Source organism: Phocoena phocoena, chromosome 16 (assembly GCF_963924675.1).
Source record: "Phocoena phocoena chromosome 16, mPhoPho1.1, whole genome shotgun sequence".
Classification (NCBI taxonomy): domain Eukaryota; kingdom Metazoa; phylum Chordata; class Mammalia; order Artiodactyla; family Phocoenidae; genus Phocoena; species Phocoena phocoena.
The window spans coordinates 27,442,933-27,468,410 of record NC_089234.1 but is presented as its reverse complement, the minus strand read 5'-3'; the positions used below and the strand labels follow the sequence as shown (position 1 = coordinate 27,468,410).

Below are 25,478 nucleotides of genomic sequence, written 5' to 3'. Positions count from 1 at the left end.
TGTGACCTGTTTATTTTACTTAGCATAATGTCTTCAAGGTTAATCCATGTTGTAGCACATGTCAGAAATGTCCTTCCTATTTAAGCCTGAATAACATTCCATTGTATGTATATATACCACATTTTGTTTATCAATTCATCGATTAATCAACACTTTAGTCGCTTTCACCTTTTGGCTAGTAATAAGCACTTTATATTTATTAACTGATTTAATACAAGTGGATGAGATATGTACTATTATTATCCCCACTTTACAAATGAGGAATCTGAGACATGGAGAAGCTAAACAACTTCCCAAACAGTAAAAGAGCTAAGATTCAAACCCAGACAGTTTGGCTTCAGAGTCCACATTCCTAACCACGCTGCTATACTGCCTTTTGAGACCAAGAGACAGAGCCCTGTTCTATCGAAGCTTCCAATCTAGAGAGAAGACATATATATAATAAATCATGTCAATGCAAAATCATAAAGACTATAGCGGAGCTATAGTGCATATAACAGTTGAGCAAGGAGCAACCAGGTCTCTTTAGGGATGTCAGGGAAATTTTTTCTAGGAGGATAAGATAGCAGTACAAATTGGGGTTCACAAAAGCCCAGAAGCATGAATGAGGCTGATGTGTTCCAAGAATGGACAACACCATCATTCTGAATGGGTGGATATAAGATGTATGGGGAGGAGCAGCGTGATGGCCCCGCACAGGCAGAGAGGGATCAGATCATGGAGTAGCTGGTATGGTATGCCAGAGAGTTTAGGGCTTTAAAGTTGGTTTATTTGGTAATTCTGTTGTTGATGATGACGTTTTTGTTTTGCCTTGTTTCCCTGTCAGTAATGAATTTGGGAGTGGCATGTTCAGATTTGCTTGTTAGAAGGATCAATCAGGCTGTAGTGTGGAAGATGGAATGAAGAAGGGCAAACTGAAGTCAGAGAGATCAATTTGGAAGCTGTTGCAAGAGACTTTGCAAAGGATGATTAAGACCTGTACTGGGGTGCAGCAGGAGGGATGGAAAGAATTTTTGAGTATTCAAAATATGCATTTTTTAAATTCTACAAACCAATAAGAAAAACACAGGGGCTTATAAAATGGGTGAAATATAGAAATAGGCAATTAACAAAAGAAGAATCCAAATAACCCACTCCCAAATGTATGAAGAGATACCCAATTAGGGGAATGCAAAATAAAACAATGAGAAACCGTTTTCACCCTTCAGATTAGCAAAAATAAAAATGGATGAAAAAATATCAAATATTTGAGCAGACATGAGGAAAACAGTGCCCTCATATATTTCTAGTGGGACTGCAAATTAACTCAGCCATTCATGGAAAGCAATTTGGCAGCATACAATAAACTTGATAATGCAAATACCCAGCAATACCCAGCAATTTCCCTTCTGATTATATAACCCATAGAAATTCTTGCACATGGGTGAAAAGAAACATGTACAGAGATGTCTGTGACAGTACTGTTTGTAATGGACAAATAAAATGTGATGTATGGACTGCATACATAAATAAAATGTGTGCATATTTTTTTAAAAACATATACAAAATAATCCTCTATATTCTTTATGACGAGCTATACATGTATGTAAAAACTGAAGAATCTGAGGCTTGTGGACTTGAAAAACCACAGGAGTAGGGGATAAGGGAATTAAACTGGAGTGTCAATAAAAAGAGACTTAGCTACTCCTGTAATGTTTTATTATAAAAATAAAGAAAACCAGGAAAGAGAAGTAACTGGTTAAAATTTTAACAGTCAGTTGTGAGTTCAGAATGGTGAATATGTGTTTGTAATATTATTCTTTGTATTTGTCTATATCTTTTACATTTCTACAAAGAATCAAATATGGGTGGATGGGTAGGTGTGAACATGTGTTTTTAAAAGAAAAGAAAGGATACATGTGATATTTAGCAAAACCATTGACTTGGTGACATAACAGGTGGGGGTTGAGGGTGACAGAGGGGAGAGATTAGTAAGACTCCCAGGTTTCTGGTTGGAGTGACAGGTGAGAGAAGATGATGACACCATTCACTGAGATAGGAAATACAGGAGGAGAGAACATCAAATCTGGAGGTCAGGGAGGGAAGATAATTAGTTCTATTTAAGACACGTTGAGTTTGAGAACCCAACAACAAATGTTTGTACTACCAAATCCCTGGTCAGGCAACATAACTTAATAGGTTCCACGCTGCCTGAAAGGGGTAGGTAGGAATAGGGGTGTCAGTGGCAAGGTTCCACAGGAGGGAGACGAAGGAGAAATGAGCAGATGCTAACAGAAATAGTGGAACATATCTGGTGAAGTCTTCATGGAAAGCAATTAATGTAACACTGTGTAATTTTTCATCAAAAACCATTGACCTTTTATTTTATGATAGATAGATAGATAGAGATAGACATATGTGTTTCTTTGGAAAAGTAATATATGCACCTGGTAAAATATAAATTTCAAAACTAGGGGAAAACCTCTCTCCAGAGGCAACTGCTGTTATGAGCTTATTTACCTATGCTCAAGTTAGACACTTAAAAGGGCCAATGGCTGATGTCTATCAAAATATAAAATGTATATGTCCTTTGACCCAGCAATTCCCTTCCCAATGTATCTTAGAGATATGTTTCTATGTTCACAAAGGTGGATGTATAAAGGTATTTGTTGCATCATTATCAGTAACATAAGGCTGAAAGGAAACTAACTAGGCCAGCAGTGGGGGACTAGTTAAGTAAATTATGGCGGATCCATACAGTAGAATACTATGTTGCATTAGGAAGTTATTTGGAAAGCACAGCATCCTTCCAGAGATATTCTTGGCATATACATGCAAATAACCCCTTTTCTTTATACAAGCAATAACATAATATATATATACACTGTAGCATACACTGTTCTGCAACTTAATTTTTCACTTAACATATTTTAGAGATTATTCCATACCAGTTTATATTGTTTACAAGTGTTGAGAGTTCAGCTAAATTACTCCATATATTGCTGCCTTGGCATCCATTCTGTGTGGCCAAGCAGCCTGCGGTGGCCTTGAACTGACCTGATTCACATACTTATATTGTCTACCTAGCCCCTGTAGACATAAATGTGAGGCCGCTCTTTATAATTCTTGAAGCCAGAAATCTAGAATTTTGTGGGAAATCTCTTGAGTTTTAAATGTTACCCCACATCTTTAAAAAAATAAAAAACCTCTTTGGGAGCTAAAAGAAGGAGATGAAGGATGGCTCCTTCAGGAGGCCATCTTATCATGCCTGGCATAGAGGGTTCAGTATTTTGGTGCTGTGGAAGTTTACAGCTTAAGGACAGTGGTGGTAGAATGACTCTGAAGAGGCAAGTCTGAGCCCGATAAAGAAAGGTTTTATGGGTCATGATAGGTGTGATGAATTATGGGAAGAGCATTGCAAAGGTGTGAGATCACATGTACTATCCTCAACAGATTCTCTTCTTTCCAGGGTGGTGGGGTTTTATGTGAGGGGCAAGTTGGTAAGGGATATAAGGTTTTTCCACCTCTTTTGTATCATTCTCCCTTCTCTCCCATTTCTCCCTCGCAGTCTCAAGATTACTGAGGACAAGGAGGGATCTGATAGGACCACTTCAGCCGCTCCTCCCCATCTTGAAGCTATTACAGCCCGGGAGGGGTAAAGGAAAGCTTCTTTGGAGAGACAGTCTGCCTCTCTCTACAATCCTCCCCCACTCCTGGAGGGTATGGCCTTAAAAGGGCATAAGGAGGGCTTCCCTGGTGGCGCAGTGGTTGAGAGTCCGCCTGCCAATGTGGTGGGACACGGGTTCGTGCCCTGGTCCGGGAAGATCCCACATGCCATGGAGCGGCTGGGCCCGTGAGCCATGGCCGCTGAGCGTCTGGAGCCTGTGCTCCACAACAGGAGAGGCCACAACAGTGAGAGGCCCGCATACTGCAAAAAAAAAAAAAAGGGCATAAGGGGAGCCGGAGTTATGTCTCCCCACCAGCAGGAGTGACCAAAGAAAGCCCATCTTTTGCCCCCCAAGCAGCTTCTGCTGTTCATTGCCACCAATACACAGAAGTGTGAAATATGAATACAGATTACAGCAACAACTTTCAAAAGTTTATGCCACCACCTACAGTAGGGCCACGGGAATACCTTTTACATCACTGCCATATAAAATATATATGTACAACTGAATAAGTAAAAGTCTTGCAAAACACATACTCATACACTGTATGCAGTGCATCAATACTCTCTATTCCATTCTCTCTCTTTCTTTTTTCTTTTAATGTGGTCTGTGACCCATTACACCGATTTCAAAACCTAATGGGTTGTTAACCCAGAGTGAAAAACACCTGATTCCAGGCTGGATTTCCCCAAACCAATATTTCCCAAAGAGTCTTTTATATTTCAGATGTATGGGTAATATCTGTACCTACCACCAATAGAAAACAAGATGTCTCTAGAAGAAACATGGAGACTTTTTTCTAGTTATTATTCAGTGATTTGTTAGTTTTTAGAGTTAGCTTCCATTTGAAAAGATATCCCTTTCCAAATGATACTGATTTTCCACTTGTGGAAATGATTTTAAGTTTTCTTCTAAAATAAATGTATTTAAGTTTAAAAAGTGATTTACAGAAAAATATTAATTAACTATTAATATATGAAACATTCAGGCATGTCAAAATTTACAAATATGTTACTCGTGTTCTAAAGTGTGGGAAACTCTATCTTGCACCATTCCATAATGAAATAACAAGAAACTTACTTTCCTTAACATTAGATCTGCTTCTGCACAGTTTTACTAATTACTCCCAGGAAGTTTAGGTTTCATGACATGACATTATGTTATATTACATTTGGCTTTTCCCCAGCAGCCCCTAAGACCCAAGCTAGTGCTTTTTCCAAGCACTTGTTAGGCAGTTTTGAGTTCAGCATCCATTCGCAAAGTGATTTGTGCAGATCTTGAGACGCTGGAGCTCGCCTTCCCTCCTTCAGATCATCACGTGGTCTTTCTCTGTCAGGCTTTCAAGTTAATTATTTCCTGTTTTTCTGAGTCTGTTCCTTATCCCCTTTCCCAGGTCACCCTCTACCCTCCCCTCCATACACACATTCTTGGCCACCATCAAGGCAGCTCTGCAGCAAACCCATCATTGTCTCTCGCCTGCCGTGGAGCACCCTCCAACAAGAGCCTTGGGGTTTATTCCAGAGTGCAGCAATCTCAGAGCAAAAGTATGTCATTACTGTTGAATCAAAAGGTAGAGTTCCCTGCTTATTAGTAACATTCTGCCCAATTTACTGAACTTTTGTTCTCTTAGCCCCTGCCTGCTAAGGTACAGCGTGAGCCCTAAATAGCTTTCTCTCTGTGACGGCTGGGATCTCTGGCATCAGCTATACTGTCACTCCTCTCAGGACTCCCACGTTGGGCTTGAGGCTCCCAGCAGATTTGATCTGTCGTGCAAGTAACATTGTTTCTGCGGCTGCCCCATCCCTTCCCATCAAGGCCAGAGTCTGTGCTCCTCCTATTGTCTTTAACAGCTCAGGGTGCTAAACTGAGCTGAGGGGTATCCCATAGAAGCCTCAGGCCTAAAAGCCACTCCATTCCTGTGATCTTTGCTTCCTCATCCCCATGCCCAGAAATCTTCTCCAACTAGCCTTTTATGGTCATCCGGCCTTCATTTCTCTAAATTACTTTTCCAATCCTGGCTGATGTTTTGTCTTAAGTCTCTAATTCAGTCTTGTCTACTTTATTGATCATTTTCTTCCCCCAGCCCCACCCCAGTTTTTCTCTCCCCTGGTCTCCTCACGTGCAAATACCTGGCTCTTTCACATCTTTCACCTAGTGTACAGCTTCCAGGCCATCTATTTCCAGCCCACTACAAAGTAATGTGTAAAAATCCCTTACATTAACCATGTGTGTGCACACAGTGTATGTATGTGTGTGTGTATACACATACACACACACACACAAATTCAAAGTGAGAGAAGGGATATAAACACATAATAGACTGACCAGCACTATTTGTGGGGGGCGGGTCGGGAAGAGCCTAAACTGCTCCCGGCAGTTCTGGTTGGTATGCTGAGTATATTTCACCCTGCAACCCAAATCTGTATCATTCTCAAACACAGTTTAAACAAAGAAGAGCCTTGATGTTTATTGAGGATTTGGATAACTACTTCACTGTTAAGAAGAGATTTTTAAAATTGTGTTTTCATTATGACTCCATCTCCATTTATTGATCTAGGGATTTCTTGCCTCACTTAACTCCATAATCTGTTGCTCAGATTAAGAAAATCCAAAAATTATTGTTTGGTATCACGAGTATAGACTTTAAAGCGACACCTTGGAAGCTGGATGATTCAAATACTATAATCCAAGAAAAGCAACTAATTGATTATGCAGAACGTGTTTTTATGCATTACTCTTTTTTATGATCCAAGCATGCAATGAAATGAATCAGATTAAATGTTTTGTAGATGTGCTGTTATAGAAACAGGAGCTTGCTAGTGTAGTAACATCCAACAGAACACAATAAGAGGAGATGGGAAATAATATGTGTGAAAAGCCCTTAATAAACAAACATATAAGGCACTATTCATTCAACACATTTTGAGCATTTTATTCTTTTTTAATCTAAGAAACAATGCTAGGTACAGTAACTTCTCAAGTATTAGGAGGAGAAAAATGCCTCTTATTTCAGTATTTCCTTTCTTGTATCCCTGCTACCTAGTATATACCTATGGATATATACTTTGGGGATGAATGAGAGACCTTTACATTCAGTTTACCTTCTATCCTCCACTTTGCCACCCTGTTAGCCACTTCGTTCCTCATTAATTCTTCCTCCTGAAGGCTAACGGGGAAGGGAAGGAGGTGAACTTGAGGCCAGTCAGGCATGCTTAGCTTGCAAAGCAGTTAAATCTGAGTACAATAAACTTTAAAGACCGTCTAAATTCTGTGTCACTTAAGATTTTGTTCCATCCAACCGATTGAACAGGTCTGACAGTTAAGGCTTGAACAAACTTGAGACTGATATTTTGGTTAATAGTTATTATAATATCTGACCTGTCTCTGGAAGATTTTGTACTAAGTTAAAGTGTTAAGAGTCTGTCTAAAGAACAAGGGAAGGGAACACTAATTTGCCCAGTACTTATTACGTGAGAGACTCTGAGCTGTGCACTTTGCATTGCTTACCATTTTTATGGTTTACAATTGCCCAGAAAAGTAGAATGCCCATTTTATAGATGTGGAAACAAGCTCAGAGATACTCTGACCAGCCTCTCAGTTTGTAGGGAAAACGCTAACAGCCTCCAAAGCACAAGCCCTTTGCAAAGGAGGATTGGAGGCTGCTGGCAGTTTTCACTAACCTATGCTCTCCACACTTAACATGGGTAATTGAAAGCTGAGCCTATGTTCCTTTCAGAAATCTCCCAGGAATCTGGCTGCAGAGGTTTTATGGATAACTCATTTCAGCAACTGAGAAACAAAATGCGTTTGTGGAATAAAAAGTCTTTATTTCAATGAGGTTTTTTTTCTTCTTTAAAAGAGAAAAAGGAGCCACCCCCAGCACTTAGCAAGAACCCTCACAGAATGAACAAGTCTTCAGATTGGGCTGTGCAGACTACCGAGGAAATCGTGACAGCATCAGGGCACTTTGGCCTAAGATGTTAAAGAGACGATGTAATGAACAGCTGGGGATTTCTGAGGCACAACTGTGTGACACTGGAAGCCCAACTGTTGGCCATCTTCATTGAGGTCAGCTACCAAGCTCGGGGTTTGACTCGCCCTTCGCCCTCTTCAAGATGGGTGTCGCCAGCTGCCGCAGCGCACTCTGCTGCCCGCGCCTGCCCGCCCGCCCGCGCCCGCCCGATCCCACGCGCCCGCCAAAGCCGAAGCGCCGGAGGCTGCGGCGCCCCCACCCAACCCCACCCCCCGCGCCCCTGTCCCTGTGCACGTGACGGGGGGCAGTTTTCCTTCTCTCCTCCCCCTCACCGAAACCCCGCCTTCTCCTGAGAGGCTGCGGCTTTCTATTGCGCTACAACAGGAATGACCGCCGTGCAAGCCAATCAGAACGCGACGCTTCAAGTAAGACCCGCCCCCTGTTGGTCCTCAGGTTCCTTCCCGCTCACACCGGAGTCACTTCCGAAGAGAGAGAACCGCCATGAAGAGAGAAGGGGGTGCCGCCCACCTCTGCTCCGACAGCCTCCCCGAGTCCCAGCAGCAAGACGGCAACCACGCACCCAACTTCTCCAGCCACAGCACATGCCGCCGTCGCCAGCGGCGCCGACATGACAAGGCGCTGCATGCCCGCTAGGCCAGGTTTCCCCTCATCCCCAGCCCCGGGGTCGTCGCCCCCGCGCTGCCATCTGAGACCCGGTAGTACCGCCCCTGCTGCAGCGGGAAAGAGAACAGAGAGTCCTGGGGACAGGTACCGTGCAGAGGGCTTGAGAAGGGGCCGGGTCGCGGGGGCAAGGGTATATGAGGGAGGACTGCGGACGGCCGCTCTTCCAGTTCCCGCCATCCTCCGCGAGCTCAGGCCTCCGCGTCCGGGGCCTGGCAAACCACCGCCCCGCCTCCGCGCGGGGGCTGCTGGGAGCTGGAGTCTCCTTTTCTGTAGTTGGGACGCTGTTCTTGGTCTAGTGACCACAGCCTGGATGGCTACGGACCACCCGCCTTAGGTAGAACGTGGTTTTTGTCCTTTACTTTAGCTGGACCCGGGGCCCTGACTGCTAAGTGCATATTTAAGTGGTTTTCTGTACGCTGTCAGTTTTACTGATCCTAGTGGTTGAATAGTATAAGCCTTTTCTGTATTGTGGGTGATATTATGTAAGATGTGATGAGGAAAATCCTTCCACGAATTGCTTTAAAGTCCACTACGCACAATAAGTCTTAATTTAAAAAACATGCAGATTTGGAATGTGATATGTTTTCTCCTTCAGTAACTTTACGCCTCTCCAAGAGGCCAGATTTTTTTGTAAAGATTTTGTGGGAGCTATGTAATGAGATGGGGAGTTTAATCAAATGACATCCTCTGACAATAAAACATGTTTAAATTCTCTACGCACTTGGTACTGTCTTTTTTATTTTAAGTTTGAAAGCTTGTAACGTAAGTTTAACCGTAAATTTATCTTCAGATATTGTTGTACAGGTCCACAACCCCTTATCTTAATTCAGAAAGCTATGAAAATCCAAAGTTTTCAATAAGTTTGGCACCACATCTAACTTGGCAGCCAAACCTGACCAGAACTAATGGAAGGCTATAGATGGTCTTTATCTCATTAGGTGTGAGTGTTTGTAAGTTTTTTGTGTTTTTTTTTTTTGTAAGTTTTGCTGGAGAAATATTAATGTGTTTGCTTATAGGGTGCAGTCTCAGACCCCACTGGGGGCTTTACATAATGCATCCAAAAAAAAAAAATTTAGAATTCTAAAGCACATTTGGCCCCAAAAGTTTCAGATAAGGGTTTGTGTGCTGTTACAAATAATTTTTTAATTAGTTATAATTAGTTTAGTTATAAATAAGTAATGGACCTTTCTGTGCATATGAACTTAGGGGACTGTTCTTTCTTGAAAGTCACATTCCTGGTTATTTTACAGGTTTCTTGTATGTTTTACCCAAAGCCATTTTTCTCTCAGGTGTATTAACCAAAAAGATGTAATACTTTAGGGAAGAGATACAGTGTTACTTTTAGTAATTAACATAAAAACATTCAGTATTGTTTTGAGTTAATTAGCTGCTTTTTAGTCCTTTCTCATCTCTCTTTATTCAACCAGTAATTGAAGGCATCATCCTTCTCCCCTTTGCAGACCTCTAGTATTTCTTCTTTTACCCTCTGATATAATTTATTTTATGAAAAAAATGCATAGATTCCCACTCATTCATTTCATAGCTGCTTAGCTTTTCTACCAGCATCTCAGACAGACATTGTGGACTCTCAGTAAACCATTAAGAATGGGCATTGCTATTCTAATGTGGCAAGTAAAGAGTACAAGATGTAGAAGAAGAATAACCTTCAAAGGACTTGGATTGTTCAAGTTTCCTCTGAGCATTCCAAGCTCATAGTGGATAAATATTTCGGGAAATTCATCTACTGCTTATTTTCTTTCAGCTAAAATGAATACATTTTAGCAAAATTTGCCAGAAGGGTGATTTGTTGCTCAACATATAATAACATCCCTCTATGCAGTTGACAACTCTAAACACATGAACAAATCAGAATACAAATTATGGTAATATGGTCCTACTTCACTTTGTGTTCATTGTAGGATGCAGAAATCCTTAAAAATTAAAAGTTTGGTTTTTGTTATTCTTGTTAACTTACTCCTTTTTCTCTGTTTTGTGTTTTTCCCAGGCAACGCATTATTTTCGTAAATATCTTAAGAATTCTTAGTAAAAAATTAAGATTTTGAAACATGATTCATTCCAGTTTTTGCTGTTACTTAGATTAACGTTAACTGTAGTGTATAAAGAGTATAATAAAAGGTTAGAACTTGATCCTTTCTTCCTTTTGCCCAGCACACTCTTCATCTGCCTCTCCAGACCAGCAAAATCACCCGTATTTGCCATTCTACCATCTACTCTTGTTATGAGTCTGTTCAGGTTTTACTTAGTTTTTATAATCTCCATTATTCGTTCAGCAAACATCTGTTGAGCATTCTTTTGTACCTGGCACTGGAGATATCAAGGAATAGGATCAGATCCCCTCAAGTTCTTTTCTTCTCCCACATAGCAACAAGCTTTTCAGTCCTAGGAAATACTCGACCAATTCCTTAGATCCACACTCTAGTCTTATCATTTTAGTACTATAGAGTATATAAACCTCAATACTGTTTTTATAAATTTACTCCTACAGGAAGTGCTGAATTTAATTTTTAAAATTTTTTATAATCAGCTTAGCAAAGCATTATTGTCATTGTCAGAACTTGATTAAACCAGATAGTGAAATTCAGCCTATAGTCTATAAATCTACTGATATTCTCCACTTAATCTGAATTATTGAAGTTTTAATGTTTGCTAATGTGATCCCATATTAGTTATGCTTTTATTTTCAGGAAGCAGTCAATTATAGATTTCTTCAAACCAGCTTCAAAACAAGGTATGTATACTGTTAATGCATTTTTTGTGGGATCTTTTGGGGAGGAAGATGGAGTCAATTTTTAAATCTACTCTAAACTCTTATTAATTTGATTAAACATGGTGTTCAAAATACAAAATATAAAGATGCAGTGTTGTTTACAAAGATAAACAAGTTCTAAACATCATGAAGAAACTTTTTGCTGTTACGCTTTCTTAATTGAAAATATTCCAGTTAATAATGTTCATAATGTATACTATTTCGATTCTGTATTAAAGTAACTTATTTCATAAGTGGAGCTATAGGGAGCTTACATGATGTAACAAAAGGGAGATTTGTGAAAGTAAGGCTATTAAATCATGTCTTAAATTCTCCCCCCAATAATATGTGTATCATTTAATTATCAATTTGAAAACTTTTGTGATAGTTTAATATTTTAAGTATAATAATTTATAATAAATATACAAATGTAATCGTTTGTGCTATTTTTAATAACATACAATGTGTATGTGTTTTAATTGGCTATTTAGATAGACATATGTTGGATTCTCCACAAAAATCGAACATCAAATATGGAGAAAGTGGATTGTCCATCAGTGGGACAGAGCAGTTTGAAAGGAAACTATCCTCACCAAAAAGATCTAAACCCAAAAGGGTGCCATCAGAAAAGAGCCCCGTCTTAGAGGCATTCATGAAAGGTGTTAAAGAGCACCATAGAGATCATGGTGTACATGAGTCACGTCAGCCTTGTGTGTCACTGGCCACCAAATGTCCAAAGGCAGTTACAAAATACGTTCCTCCTTCATATCTCTTGTCAAAAGAGACGAAGAAAAAACATCAGTCTCCAGAGGGAAGGAAGTCACATTTCATTCATGAAAATAGCAGGGAGAAGAATGATGGAGATCGAGGCAAAATCAGTGCAGATTCTAAAAAGCAGGCCGCGGTGACAGACGCTGACATCTTCAAGAACAGCTCCAGAAGTCTTAGCAGCAGGAGCAGCCTGTCCAGGCACCACCCAGGAGAAAGCCCACTGGGAGCTAAGTTCCAGTTGTCTCTAGCTTCTTACTGCAGAGAAAGAGAACTAAAGAGGTTGAGAAGGGAGCAAATGGAGCAGAGAATCAACTCAGAAAATTCTTTCTCAGCAGCAAGCACTCTTTCCTTAAAATCCTCTAGTATAGGAAGAAGATGCAAACCAAGGCAGGAACAGAGTAAACAGAATGATGTCACAGCCGGAAATAGTAATCTTTCAAACCTGGTATGTGCAATAAATGCTGAATTAGCTTGGCTACTATTTTATCATATTTAGATACTAAATCTAAAGATGTTTGATAATTGTTAAGAAACAATTTGGTACCTTTTGTTAGGGAAATACTGATACACAGTTTGTATAGAAGCTAGTTTCATTAAATTCCCTCGAACTGTCCTTCAAACTTAGTAAAGCATTGTTTTTTGCCCATAATTTTTTTCAGACCAGGAACAAAGATCTTTCTTAATCAGGAAAGTAAGCATTTTTTTTTTAGACAAGTGCAGTCATTTTTAAGTTAGGCTACACTGAAGGGAGATTCTTGAGGGAATGGAAAATCTAAAACAACAGGAAATGGTTTAGAACAGAGGTTCTCAGAATGTTCCTTGGACTAGCAACATCAGCATCACCTAGGAACTTGTTAGAAATGTAGATTCTCAGGCCCCACTCCAAACCCAATGAACCAGAAACTGAAGTAGAGTCCAGCAATCTGCAATTAACAAGCTTTCCAGATTATTCTGCTGCACTTTAAAGTTTGAAAATCACTAGTTTAGGTTATATGTCTTAAGTAGTTGAGTATGGGTCTTAGAAAACTTAGAATATGATGAAAACTATCCAGATACATCTTAAGCTCATCAAACTTCTGTTTTGAGAATTAGCATAAAAGCTGTTCCTGTCCCCTGGAAAGTCAAGTTGTTAAGTACATCTGTTTCAGAAAGCTTCTCTACATACAGAGCAACTAAAGGAAGATGAGATATCAAGAAAGTGCTATGTTGATAAGATACTATGAGATTTTAAAATCAGATGGACCAAAAATAAACCAAACTATGACATTCTAAGAGTGAATGGAGTTGTATTTTATACTGCTGGAAAATTATATTTGTAAACTCATGGGTTTGTTTGCAAGGAATTTAGTGCCTTTACCAGTGAGATTTGCTAATGATCAATAGAAGTTAGTAACATTTGGTCCATTTTCATAGCATTTCAGTGTTTGGTGGTGTATCAGTACCTAAACAGAAGTGTTGAAGAGTTGTAGCCATTTGATAGGCAAATATTAGGCTATTTCTTTATTAAAATAATAGTACAATACAGTGCTCTAATATTAATCTTGAGCTATTAATAAAAATTTCTAAATTTACATTATGAAAACTGACATTTTTACATATGATACAAATGTACTTCATTTTTATGAAAAGACTTAGGAATTTAAAATATTTTATTATAGAAGTTTGGGTTTACCTCCAAATTTGGTGCTTGCTTTATTCAGAGTAGAAATCTGTGTTTAAATATTACGAAGAAAAGTTCACATTCTTGACTGCTCCCAACTCCTAATTATTTTTTTCTCATTTTGCTAATAGGAAAATGGACCTCTCTCAAGAAAAAGATCCTCTTCTGATTCATGGGAACCTGCCTCAGGTAGAATCAAAATTAAATTTCAGAATTTTAAATAAATTTGCATCTTAATGGCACTGTTTTTTACTTAAATTTGTTTAAATATGCAGTTTCCTTCCTAGAGGTAAATTCGGTGTCTCAGATTAGTTAAAAGTTCGGTAATGTTATATTCAGAAGGAATAGTTCTTGAATTCAGTATGTGTAAACAGTGGTTTGTCTTGACTCTTCTCTGCCTTCTTCAAGAGTTCCTAACAATGTGCTTTTCATATTGGTACTCAGTGTTCTACTTCTGAATCCTTGGCTACATTAAGAAGCATAATCTTAAATTCTTGGAATTATGGACTGAGGTCTTGATATTATAGATGCTTTGTTTAAGTTTGAAACTGTTATCAAGGTCTAAAACTGTTTCTTAATTTTTCAAATACAAAGGTCCCTTTTTAATATCAAATTCAAGGACACCTACATGATATTAACTTGTACTTTCAGTAACTGTTGATTGAGAAAATACATAATAACAAACAGCTACTGTTAACTCAGTAATTCTTAAAATATTCTTTTTAACTAGAAGATAGAACAGTGTAAAATTCAAACACCGCAGAAATGTATAACATAGAAAATGAAAGGCCCCCAGAAATGCCAACTGTTCAGAATAGTCTGGTGTATCAAATTTCTTTTTCTGCTATAACTGCAGACTTTGAAAAATGGGCTTTACAAATTTCCACAATCAGTAAGATACATTGGACATACTGATAATAGCCAACATTTATTGAGCACTTACTGTGCGCCATGCTTTTAATCATTTGATTCACATCCTTATAAGGTGGTTACTTTTAGAGATGAAAAAACAGGTACAGAGAGACAGTTCTGACTCATTCTTCTTCAGGTTTCATGTAAAACTCTGTTTTTTATACATTCTAGAGGTGTACTGCATTTTGACCAAGTGATCTTGAGTCTTAAAATCCATCTGCAGCCAAGGCTGAAATCATATTTTACTATTGTAGAAGGACCTTCTAGGATAAAAGAATAAATTTGAGGTTTTATGTGTTGTTTTTTAATTTTTAAAAATTTTACAGTATTGTTGGTTTTAGTGATCAAATTTTAGTGGATTTTGACATTATAGTACAAGAACAATAATTTCTCAGCCATGAGACATGAGATTGCTCCTGTACTGTGTTACATATTTGTAACACTAAATAAATGACCACTTTGCACTGAGGTGAATGGAAAACAAAATATCTTTAGGCTAGCTCTGCTAGTATAAGGGAACACTGGTGGTGGTGTTGCCACCCAGCTGTTCAGCATTTTTTTTCTCTGATAATGACTAAGATAAAAATTCTCTTCAGTTCATGGGTTTGCAGATTTCATCAGTGGTGACTAAAGTAGTTTCCCATATACTGTTTCCCGCATTCTCGAGCACTGCTTGAAAAGGATGCTTTCTACATATTTTCAGAGGCAGGTTTAAGATAATTGCCTTCACTTGTATTTTTATTTCTAATATGTTTGCATGTTTTCATAATCCTCATTAATAATTATGGTGTTGTAATCTTAGTAAACATACATTTATACTTCAGTTGAATATCAACAGAATATAAAGGGCATAAGGGGATTTTTCACTCTAGATAACATGAAGAATGTTTATCTTTATCTGATAGATAAATAATGAATAGATATTAATAATCCAATATTATGTTTTATTTATATTACTGCTAATTACACTTAACAGTTGTGATATACATAATCACACACAAGTTCAGGGATTTCAAAAATGTTGGTAGTGTAGGCATTTAGCTCTTTGGTCTTCCAGAGCCCTGTCCTTCGGCTGAATTCTGAGGACCAACTTAATCCCTCCCTAGTTTATTCCATAATTTATTAATAACCAATCCCCTATTGAGCATGTGGAGTTTTCCTTTTTACAAATTCAGTCCCTATCTTATCTGAGTATTTTATATATTAATAGATATTTGAAGTGTTGTAAAACAAACATTCAGCCTACAAGTTGTACAAGAAGTATGAAAAGAATCATGAAACGTTTACAGTTACATTATTGCCCTAGAGAGCTTGCAAAAGGAGACCTGTAGTACCAGTTCACTCTCCTCTTAACACTAGATGTTAAAAGCTCTTAATAAGCTGATTTTTCGGGCTTCCCTGGTGGCGCAGTGGTTAAGAATCCGCCTGCCTGTGCAGGGGACACGGGTTCAAGCCCTGGTCTGGGAAGACCCCACATGCTGCAGAGCAACTAAGCCTGTGCGCCACAACTACTGAGCCTGCGCTCTAGAGCCCGGGAGCCACAACTACTGAGCCCGCACACCTAAAGGCTGTGCTCTGCAACAAGAGAAACCCGTGCATGGCAGTGAAGACTAGCCCCTGCTCGCTGCAACTAGAGAAAAGCCCACACACAGCAACAAAGACCCAATGCAGCCTAAAATAAACTAATTTAAAAAAAAAACACCATCCAGTTTAAAAAAATAATAATAAGCTGATTTTTCCTAAACTTTGCCCACAGTTTTTCTTTCCTCCTAGGTAAGTCTTTACTTCTTAAACAAAGCAGGAATTTCCCCTCATTACTAGCTGTATATAAATTGACTTCTCTAAGGAAATGGAGCAAAACTCAAATTAGCAGCTCTATAGCTTTTTTGTAACCCCCAAACTTAAGATAATCAGTGTAAGTCTTCTCTTTTTCTTAGTTATCTGATTTCTCATCCTGCCCTATAAGGGACCTCTGTCCTTTTTTATAAGACATTTAACCCCAGAAAACTTAGTGGGCATGGAGTGATTTCTCAGGTAATAAAAATATCTGTAGAAGAATGTAGATAGGAGCATTTGTTTATTAATTGATTTTTCATTCTTATAAATTGAGTTTTCCAGAGTATGTATTGATCAGGTTATGCAAATAATTGCTTAACTCTTGAGGGTTTTTTGGTTTTTGTTTTTTAAATCAAGTTGTTAAGAATTTGGGGACATCTGTCCATGTGCAGAAAGAACTTGATTTAGGGAAATTTGATTTTGAGAATACTAGTTATATAAATAGTGAATTTTTAATGAATAATAAATTTTAAGAGTGAATTAATGAAACATCACATTTTTAAACACAGAAATTTTAAAAAACTGGTTAACTCAAATATATGTGCTTCTGGATGGTATACGTGCTTCTGGATGGAGCTCCTAACACAGAGACAGGTTGTATTAGTTTCCTAGGGCTGCCATAACAAAGTACCTAAACCTGAGTGGCTTAAAACAACAGAAATTTATTGTCTCATGATTCTGGAAGCTAGAATTCCCAAACTAAGGTTATCAGCAGGACCATGCTCTCTCTTAAAAACTATAGGGGAGACTCCTTTTACTTGCCCTTCCAGCTTCCGGTGTTTGTCTACAATCCTTAGCATTCCTTGACTTGTAGGTGCATCACTCCAGTCACGTGGCATCTTCTTCCTATGTGTCTTCATATTATCTTCCTCCTGCATGTCTTTCTCCATGTCCAAATTTCCTCTTTCTATAAGGACACCAGTTGTATTGGATTAGGACCCACCCTAATGACCTCATTTTAATTTGATTGCCCCTATAAAGACCCTATTTCTAATTCAGGTCACATTCTGAGGTTCTGGGAGTTAACACTTCAACATATCATTTTGGGAGCTACAGTTCAACCCATAACACAGCTGAAGACTAGAGGGATACATGGGAAAGAATAAAAAATTTAATAGTAGGGAAAAAGACTTAGGGGAATTTTTTTAATTGAGAAATTAAAAATTTTCTGCCTTCAACTAGTTATTGTGTATGTGTTTTAAGGTACTATAAATTTAGATGTAAAAGTGTTACATTTCTAGAACCAGGTAGGCTTTAGTCTAAGAAAGAGTATATGCACTTTGAGGAAAAGTGCCTTTAGGATCCTTTCCTTGATATAGATATGCAGTTTTTTAGTGTTTTGGGGTGTAACACCTCTAATTCTATTTAGGTGGTAAACTTTTAATAGCTTTTGAATGAAAATGAGCATTTGTCATTAGCTTTGGACTAAATTTCATGGACACTAGTATTTATCAGTTAATAAATAAAATATTAACTCTGTTTCCTCATTCCATATGTGGTTAATAATCTCAGCCTAAACTTTTAGAATTTAAACATTTTGTCAGGGTATTCTAGACACTTACTGAATAAACTTTAATAAGATAGGAAAGTATACTTTTCACTAATCTGGCAAAAATTAAATTTTAGCAGGCTCTAAGCAGAATAAATTCCCTGACAAAAGAAAAAGGAACTCTGTGGACTCAGATCTGAAAAGCACAAGAGAATCTATAATGCCAAAAGCAAAAGAGTCCTTCCTTGAGAAGCGTCCTGATGGACCACATCAGAGAGAAAAATTTATAAAACATATTGCACTGAAGACACCTGGTGGTGTATTGCGCTTGGAAGATATATCCAAGGAACCGAATGAAGAAGCTGATTGCTCCTCTGCAGGCTTGGCACCTTCAAATACTGGGCACCATTCTTCCAGGAATAGTGACCAAATTCGTGTGGCAAGTACCAAAGAGACTAAGATACAGAAACCCCACTTACCTTTACCTCAGGAAAAGTCTGCAGTTAAAAAAGCTAGCAACTTTCAGAAAAATAAAACTGCTAGCTCTGTGGCATCACAGGAGACAAAACTTCTACCTTTACTTTCCCATGTTCCAAGTGCTGGTTCCTCTCGGGTTCCATTAAATGCTAAAAATTGCACTCTTCCAGTTCCTAAAAAAGATAAAGAGCGTTCCTCATCTAAAGAATGTTCTGGGCATTCTACAGAGTCCTCCAAACACAAGGAACACAAAGCAAAGACTAATAAGGCTGATTCTAACGTATCTACAGGGAAAATTTGTGGGGGATCTTTGCGTTCAGAATATGGCACTCCTACAAAGTCTCCCCCGGCTGCTTTGGAAGTTGTGCCATGTATTCCGAGCCCAACAGCACCTTCAGATAAAGCCCCTTCAGATAAAGAGAGTTCAGGAAATTCCAATGCAGGTAGCAATGCACTGAAAAGAAAACTAAGGGGTGATTTTGATAGTGATGAAGAAAGTTTAGGTTATAACCTAGACAGTGATGAGGAAGAGGAAACATTAAAATCACTGGAAGAAATAATGGCTTTGAACTTCAATCAGACTCCTGCAACTACAGGAAAGCCTCCTGCTCTTTCTAAGGGGCTTAGATCTCAGTCATCAGACTATACAGTAAGTAGTTTTATGACATTTATCTTTACTTGAAGAGAGAAAGATGGATTGACTAGTGAACGAGGGATAGATTGTTAGAACTTACTTTAAAATTCAGTTTGTTACAACTTTTTTTTAGACTGAAAGTGGTATAGTTCTTTTTTGGTAAATGGATTTCCCATATCTTCAGCTTTATGACTGTAAATCAGTGGTCTCCAAACTTTTTTTGATCACACACACTTTTATTAGTAAAAAAAATTTTGAGCATGTACCCCAATATATATGTATAGCTATAGATTATATACCTGTACTACTATACTACTATGTACTTTCTGAAGCATATGAAGAAAACAGAATTTGAAAGGAAGAAGAAAAAAGTATTTTCCTATATAAGTTATATAGAAGTTACAATAGAGTAAGTTCTACTGGAGTTTCTATAGAAGTTCCATATAAATAGAAGTTCTATTATTTTCTTCCTGCACCCCAATGGATCACCTTGCACACCCCCTGCTTTGGAGACCACTGCTGTAAATGAAGGTAGAGTGTAGAAATGTTGTTAATTGTGGTGTGCAATTTTATTTATAAAGTGCTTCATTCTGTCTTGGGAATAAGCTGAATTAAATTCTCATGTGTGTAAAATTTGGTGGGGAAGGTGTTAATGTTTCATGGTAACACCTAAAAATTAGTAGTTTAATTCCACTAAAATAGAATTTAAAAATAAAGACAGGGTAGCTATGGAGCCCTTGGGTGTTAACAGTCAGTTCCTAAGGCTAGCAGGGTTTTTATAAGTAGTGCCTTTCCTAATAGATGGTAAAATCAAATTGCCTGCAGTACAAAATTCTAGATTTAAAGCATGATGGTGAAAATTATCTTTTTAAGAAAGATATCCTTCTGGCCCAGGTTATTGAAATAGAAAATACTTTTTAGTCTTCTGAATAATTTAAAACATCCCAGTTCTTCTACTAAGATATGTTATAAAGTATTCCCAAATTTTCTTCTTGTTTTAGGAACATGTTCATAGTGGAACTTATACAAATACTTTAGAGCGTCTAGTGAAGGAGATGGAAGACACACAAAGGTAGGTTGGCATCGTGACTGTCTTGCTAAATTTAACATACTGTTTGTTTGTATGGCTGGCTTTTAATTTACCTTAAAAAAACATGAGAAATTAGCATGTATTTTGTGCTAGTGCTATTATAACAGTTTTGCTGTCAACTATGTTAGAAATAAGGTGTTCTTATTTACAGGCTGAATCAAAAGATCCTGGTTTTTATGGCATACTGCATTAATTAATAGTATGAATTCCTTTCTACTTATTACAGCTGGTATCTGGTAGCTGAAGTTCTTGATCAAAAGCATGGGTAGAATTTTTTTTTGTATTTTTTTTATTGTGACAAAAATATAGAACATAAAATTTACCATTTCAATCATTTTTAAATGTATAGTTCACTGGCGTTACCATACATTCGCATTGTTGTGCAACCATCATCACCGTCCATCTCCAGAACTTTTATTTTCCATCTTCCCTAACTGAAATTTTATACCCGTTAAACAATAACTCCCTATTCTCCCCTTCCCTCTAGCCCCTGGCAACTACCACTCTTTCTGTTACTATGAAATTGACTATTCTAGGTACCTCATATAAATGGGATCATACAGTATTTGTCCTTTTATGACTGGCTTATTTCACTTAGCATAATGTCTTCAAGGTTCATCCATGTTGTAGCATGTGCCAGAATTTCCTCTTTGAATTTTTGAATTTATTTTTTTATACAACAGGTTCTTATGAGTTATCTATTTTATACATATTAGTGTATATATGTCAATCCCAATCTCCCAGTTCATCCCACCACCACCACTTCCCCCGTCATTTCCCCCCTTGGTGTCCATATGTTTGTTCTCTACATCTGTGTCTCTATTTCTGCTCTGCAAATGGTTCATCTGTACCATTTTTCTAGGTTCCATGTATAAGCGTTAATATACAATATTTGTTTTTCTCTTTCTGACTTCACTCTGTATGACAGTCTCTAGATCCATCCACATCTCTACAAATGACCCAATTTCGTTCCTTTTTAAGGCTGAATAATATTCCACTGTATGTATATACCTCATTTTATTTATCCATTTATCTATTGATGGACACATTTGGGTTGCTTCTGTTTTTTTTTTTTTTTTTTCTGTTTTTTGACTACTGTAAATTTTGCTGCTATGAACATGGGTGTACAAATTATCTCTTCAAGTACCCACTTTAAGTTCTTTTGGGTATATACCCAGAAGTGGAATTGCTGGATCATATGGTAATTCTATACATAATTTTTTGAGGAATTGCTGTACTGTTTTCCATAGTGGCTGTACCATTTTATATTCCTGCCAGTAGTGCACACGGGTCCAGTTTCTCTACCTCCTCACCAGCACTTGGTTTTTCTGGTTTTTTAATGATAGCCATCCTAACAGGTATGAAGTGGCATCTTCATACTTGTTAAACATTCGTATGCCGTCCTAGTCCAAGTTTTGAAATGAGTATAACCAGAAGTGGTATTTCTACATCAAATTACTGTTTTGAGGAAGAAGTTTAGAATTATTACTGATAACCCCACCCCCCCACACACATACAGAAATCAAAAAGTTTGGGCATTATAATAACCCCAATGAAATTTATGTAACTAGTTGCAAACTGCTTTTGCTTATGAAAGGGGAAAAATAATATTCCTTATTAGTTCAAAGATTATCCTTGAAACTAATGCAGAGAAATTCACTGAAAACTCAGTTGGCTTGAAGTTGGTATATATGTGTCTTTAAGTAGCTAAGCATAGGAATTGCAGACAGTAAGTGAGGAGTATTTCCCCTTTCTGAATTTAACTGGAGAAATTTGTCTCTACTATAAAATTCTTTTTTTTTTTTAGCCGCACTGTGCGGCATGTGGGATCTTAGTTCCCCAGCCAGGGATGGAACCCGTGCCCCCTGCAAGGGAAGCATGGATTCCTAACCACTGGACTGCCAGGGAATTCCCATCAACTGTAAAATTCTTTAAAAGTTTCATGAATTCATGTGATTTGTGATGTCAGATCTGAAGTTGCTTATTTAAAATTGAACATTGCACAGACCAAAGGCAGAGGTTCTAGTTTTTTGTTGTTGTTGTTCTTTTGCGGTACGCGGGCCTCTCACTGCTGTGGCCTCTCCCGTTGCGGAGCACAGGCTCCAGACGCGCAGGCTCAGCAGCCATGGCCCACGGGCCCAGCCGCTCCGCGGCATGTGGCATGTGGCATCCTCCCGGACCGGGGCATGAACCCGTGTCCCCTGCATCGGCAGGCGGACTCCCAACCACTGCGCCACCAGGGAAGCCCAGAGGTTCTAGTTTGATCTGATGATTAACTCTTTCCTGTAGTGATAGAGCAGTGCCTTTACTGGTCATTTACTGTTGTATTATACTCATCTACTGTGGGGCTGGAGCTGGGAATAAGGACCTTGGTTAAAGTAACTTAATCTTGGCAAGCAATATAAGCAAGGACTCCAGAGCTAAACTCTCTGGCTTTGAATCCCAGCTCCTTACATTGTGAGCTTGAACAAGTTAGCTTTTCTTTTTTTTTTTAGCTGTACGCGGGCCTCTCACTATTGTGGCCTCTCCTGTTGCAGAGCATAGGCTCCAGATGCGCAGGCTCAGCGGCCATGGCTCACGGGCCCAGCCGCTCTGCGGCATGTGGGATCTTCCCAGAGTGGGGCACGAACCCGTGTCCCCTGCATCGGCAGGCAGACTCTCAACCACTGCGCCACCAGGGAAGCCCCAAGTTAGCTTTTCTAATGCCTGTTTCCTCGTGTATGAAATGGGTAATAATCTACCTCATGGAATTGTTGTGAGGGTTAAAAGAGTTAATACATGAAGTCCTTGGTACAGTGTCATAGTAACTGCTTAGTAAGTGTTGGGTGTTGTGATAATCACAGTGACAATGGTGATGACTACTGCTTCTAGAAAGCCTGGTTAACGTTATCAGGTTGTTGGTCTACTGGAAGTCCAATGAGCATTAAAGATTAGAGGGATAATCAAATCAGTGGTGTTTATTCTTTGTGATTTTTCCTCCCCCGATCTCTAAATGATTTGGACATCATTCTTGAAGTCCTAGCCATAAAGAAATATTCAGATCTTTTAATGAGAGTTTTCTTTGGTGCTGCTTTTAGACATACCCTAGAAATAAAAAAATCTTTAGTTTAAGCCATTTATTATAACATTCTTTCGATTCTCAGGCTAGATGAACTGCAGAAGCAACTACAGGAAGACATAAGGCAGGGCCGAGGCATTAAATCTCCAATCAGAATTGGCAATCAAGACAGTACAGATGATGAAGATGGCCTCTTAGAAGAGCACAGGTATGTGGGGAATATAGTAAATAACTGTATGATATCTTTGTAAACGGTGGTGTATCATAACTAGACTTATCATGATGATCATTTTACAATGTATAGAAGTACAAAATCAATATGATGTTGTGTAATAGGAACTAACAGTGTTGTAGGTCAGTTACACTTCAAAAAACAAACTCAAAGAAAAAGATCAGATTTGTGGTTACCAGAGGCAGAAGGTTTGGGGCAGGGAGGGATTGAATGAAGGTGGTTAAAATGTACAAACTTCCAGTTATAAGATAAATAAGTACTAGGGATGTCATGTACAACATGAGAAATATAATTAACACTGCTTTATGTCGTGTATGAAAGTTGTTGAGAGAGTAAATCCTAAGAGTTTTCCCCACAAGAAAAAGATTTCCTATTTCTTTAATGTTGTATCAATATGAGATGGTGGATGTTCACTAAGCTTGTGATAATCATTTCATGATGTATGTAAGTCAAATCCTTATGCTATATATTTTCAACTTAAACAGTTCTGTATGTCAGTTATACCTCAATAAAACTGGATAAGTAAATAAATAAAATCAGGAAAAAAGAGCACAGGTACAGCATTTTTCATGATGTATGCTGTATTAAAAATACATTTTAAAATTTTGTTTTCGTAAAATAAATGAGCCATTGATGGTTATTTACTCTGTGAATAATCTGTGATGGGTTTTTAATCCATCTGGGGTGGATTTGAAAGGCAGATTTTAAGGCCAAGTTAGATTTTTTGTCTTTTCTCCTTTTCACACAGACACATTTAGTGGCTTTGGACTATAAATATTCAATACTAGCAAAAAGTGGGAGAGCAGAACATGTGTTCTCATGTTCATCTTCTAATGTGGGATTAATAGTGGTCCTAAGAAAAGGGTTTTTTGCACCCAATCTTCAAATACAAAATTATATGCAGTATAACTGTTCAGTATTCAATAACTTCTTTTTTTCAGAGAATTTCTAAAGAAATTTTCAGTTACAATTGATGCTATTCCTGATCATCATCCAGGCGAAGAAATATTTAATTTCCTTAATTCTGGAAAAATTTTCAATCAGTATACCTTGGATTTAAGAGACTCTGGTTTTATCGGACAAAGTGCTGTAGAAAAGCTTATTCTTAAGTAAGTAGGAAAATAGACATTTAACTTTTTCTTGTATAAAAATTGAAAGGTTTCTGACTGATGTAATCTTCTGAAAGGTTAATTTCTATTCTGACCTATCCAGTTTCCTCATCCTCTTACTTATTACTGTTGCTCTTTGTGTTTTATTATTTAGTTATAGGAAGCCGTGTAAGATAGTCGCTTGGCATATTACATGCCTTTATTAGTTAGGGTTAAGATCAGTATCTAGTAACAGGGACTGTCAAAATAACAAGGCTTAGGGAGGTGCAAGAGGGAGGGAATATCAGGATATATGTATACATATAGCTGATTCACTTTGTTATACAGCAGAAACTAACACAACATTGTAAAGTAATTATACTCCAATAAAGATGTTAAAAATAAATAAATAAATAAATAAATAAATAAATAAAATAACAAGGCTTAAACAAGAAGTATATTTCTTTCTGATGTGGAAGAAGTTCAGAGGTAGGAAGTCCAGGGCTGGTGTTTCACCATATAATCTTTCTTCCCCACCATCCTTAGCACCTGGTTGCTTCAGGTGCTACTGGAGCTCCAGCCTTTAAATTCCCAGAAACCCCCCACAACATTTCTACTTATGGTTAGTTGGGTAGAACTAAGTCAACCTGGCCACACCTAGCCACAAGGAAGGCTGAGAAGTGATTTTCATTTCAGGCAGCCAGTGTGCCCAGCTAAAAACCCCAGGGTTCAGTTACCAAGAGGAAAGACAAGAATAGATGTTGGGATTAACAGTCTCTACCACAGTACCCAAACTGGTCTAATTTCTCTCAGTACGTGATAGCTCAGATCCAGACAGATCACATTAATTGTGGTGCTAAGTTTTGTGGAAGTACAAACCCAGTCTGGCAAAAGCAGATGATGCTCTGAGACTTAATAGGCTCTTCGACACTGCCAGCTACTGTAGATTTGTCCACCAGATAAATCTGGAGCCAAGCCAACAGATTGGTTCAGCTTTAGGCCACTGATTGAATTTCTAATGAGTAACCCATCCACATTGGGGTAGAGTCCACCTCCACGGACTATAATGGTTTGCTTGCTCATTTCCGATTATGTCAGATGTGGTGGTGGTAGAAGTTTCTTGCCATGAAGATAACAGTCATATTGATTTCACTGTATTT

The 25,478-nt window shown here is 38.2% G+C and overlaps 1 protein-coding gene across 1 annotated transcript in view; it reads left to right on the top strand.

Annotated features, from left to right (window-relative positions):
* Positions 1 to 8,248: 8,248 nt before the first annotated feature.
* SLF2 (SMC5-SMC6 complex localization factor 2) overlaps positions 8,249 to 25,478 on the top strand; it is a 39,016-nt gene continuing 21,786 nt past the window's right edge. Inside the window, exons 1-8 of the mRNA XM_065894486.1 lie at positions 8,249 to 8,388; positions 11,010 to 11,053; positions 11,563 to 12,287; positions 13,634 to 13,691; positions 17,877 to 18,865; positions 19,852 to 19,922; positions 23,084 to 23,206; positions 24,172 to 24,339. Of these exons, the coding sequence (XP_065750558.1) occupies positions 8,249 to 8,388; positions 11,010 to 11,053; positions 11,563 to 12,287; positions 13,634 to 13,691; positions 17,877 to 18,865; positions 19,852 to 19,922; positions 23,084 to 23,206; positions 24,172 to 24,339 (2,318 nt within the window). The remainder of the gene's footprint in view (positions 8,389 to 11,009; positions 11,054 to 11,562; positions 12,288 to 13,633; positions 13,692 to 17,876; positions 18,866 to 19,851; positions 19,923 to 23,083; positions 23,207 to 24,171; positions 24,340 to 25,478) is intronic.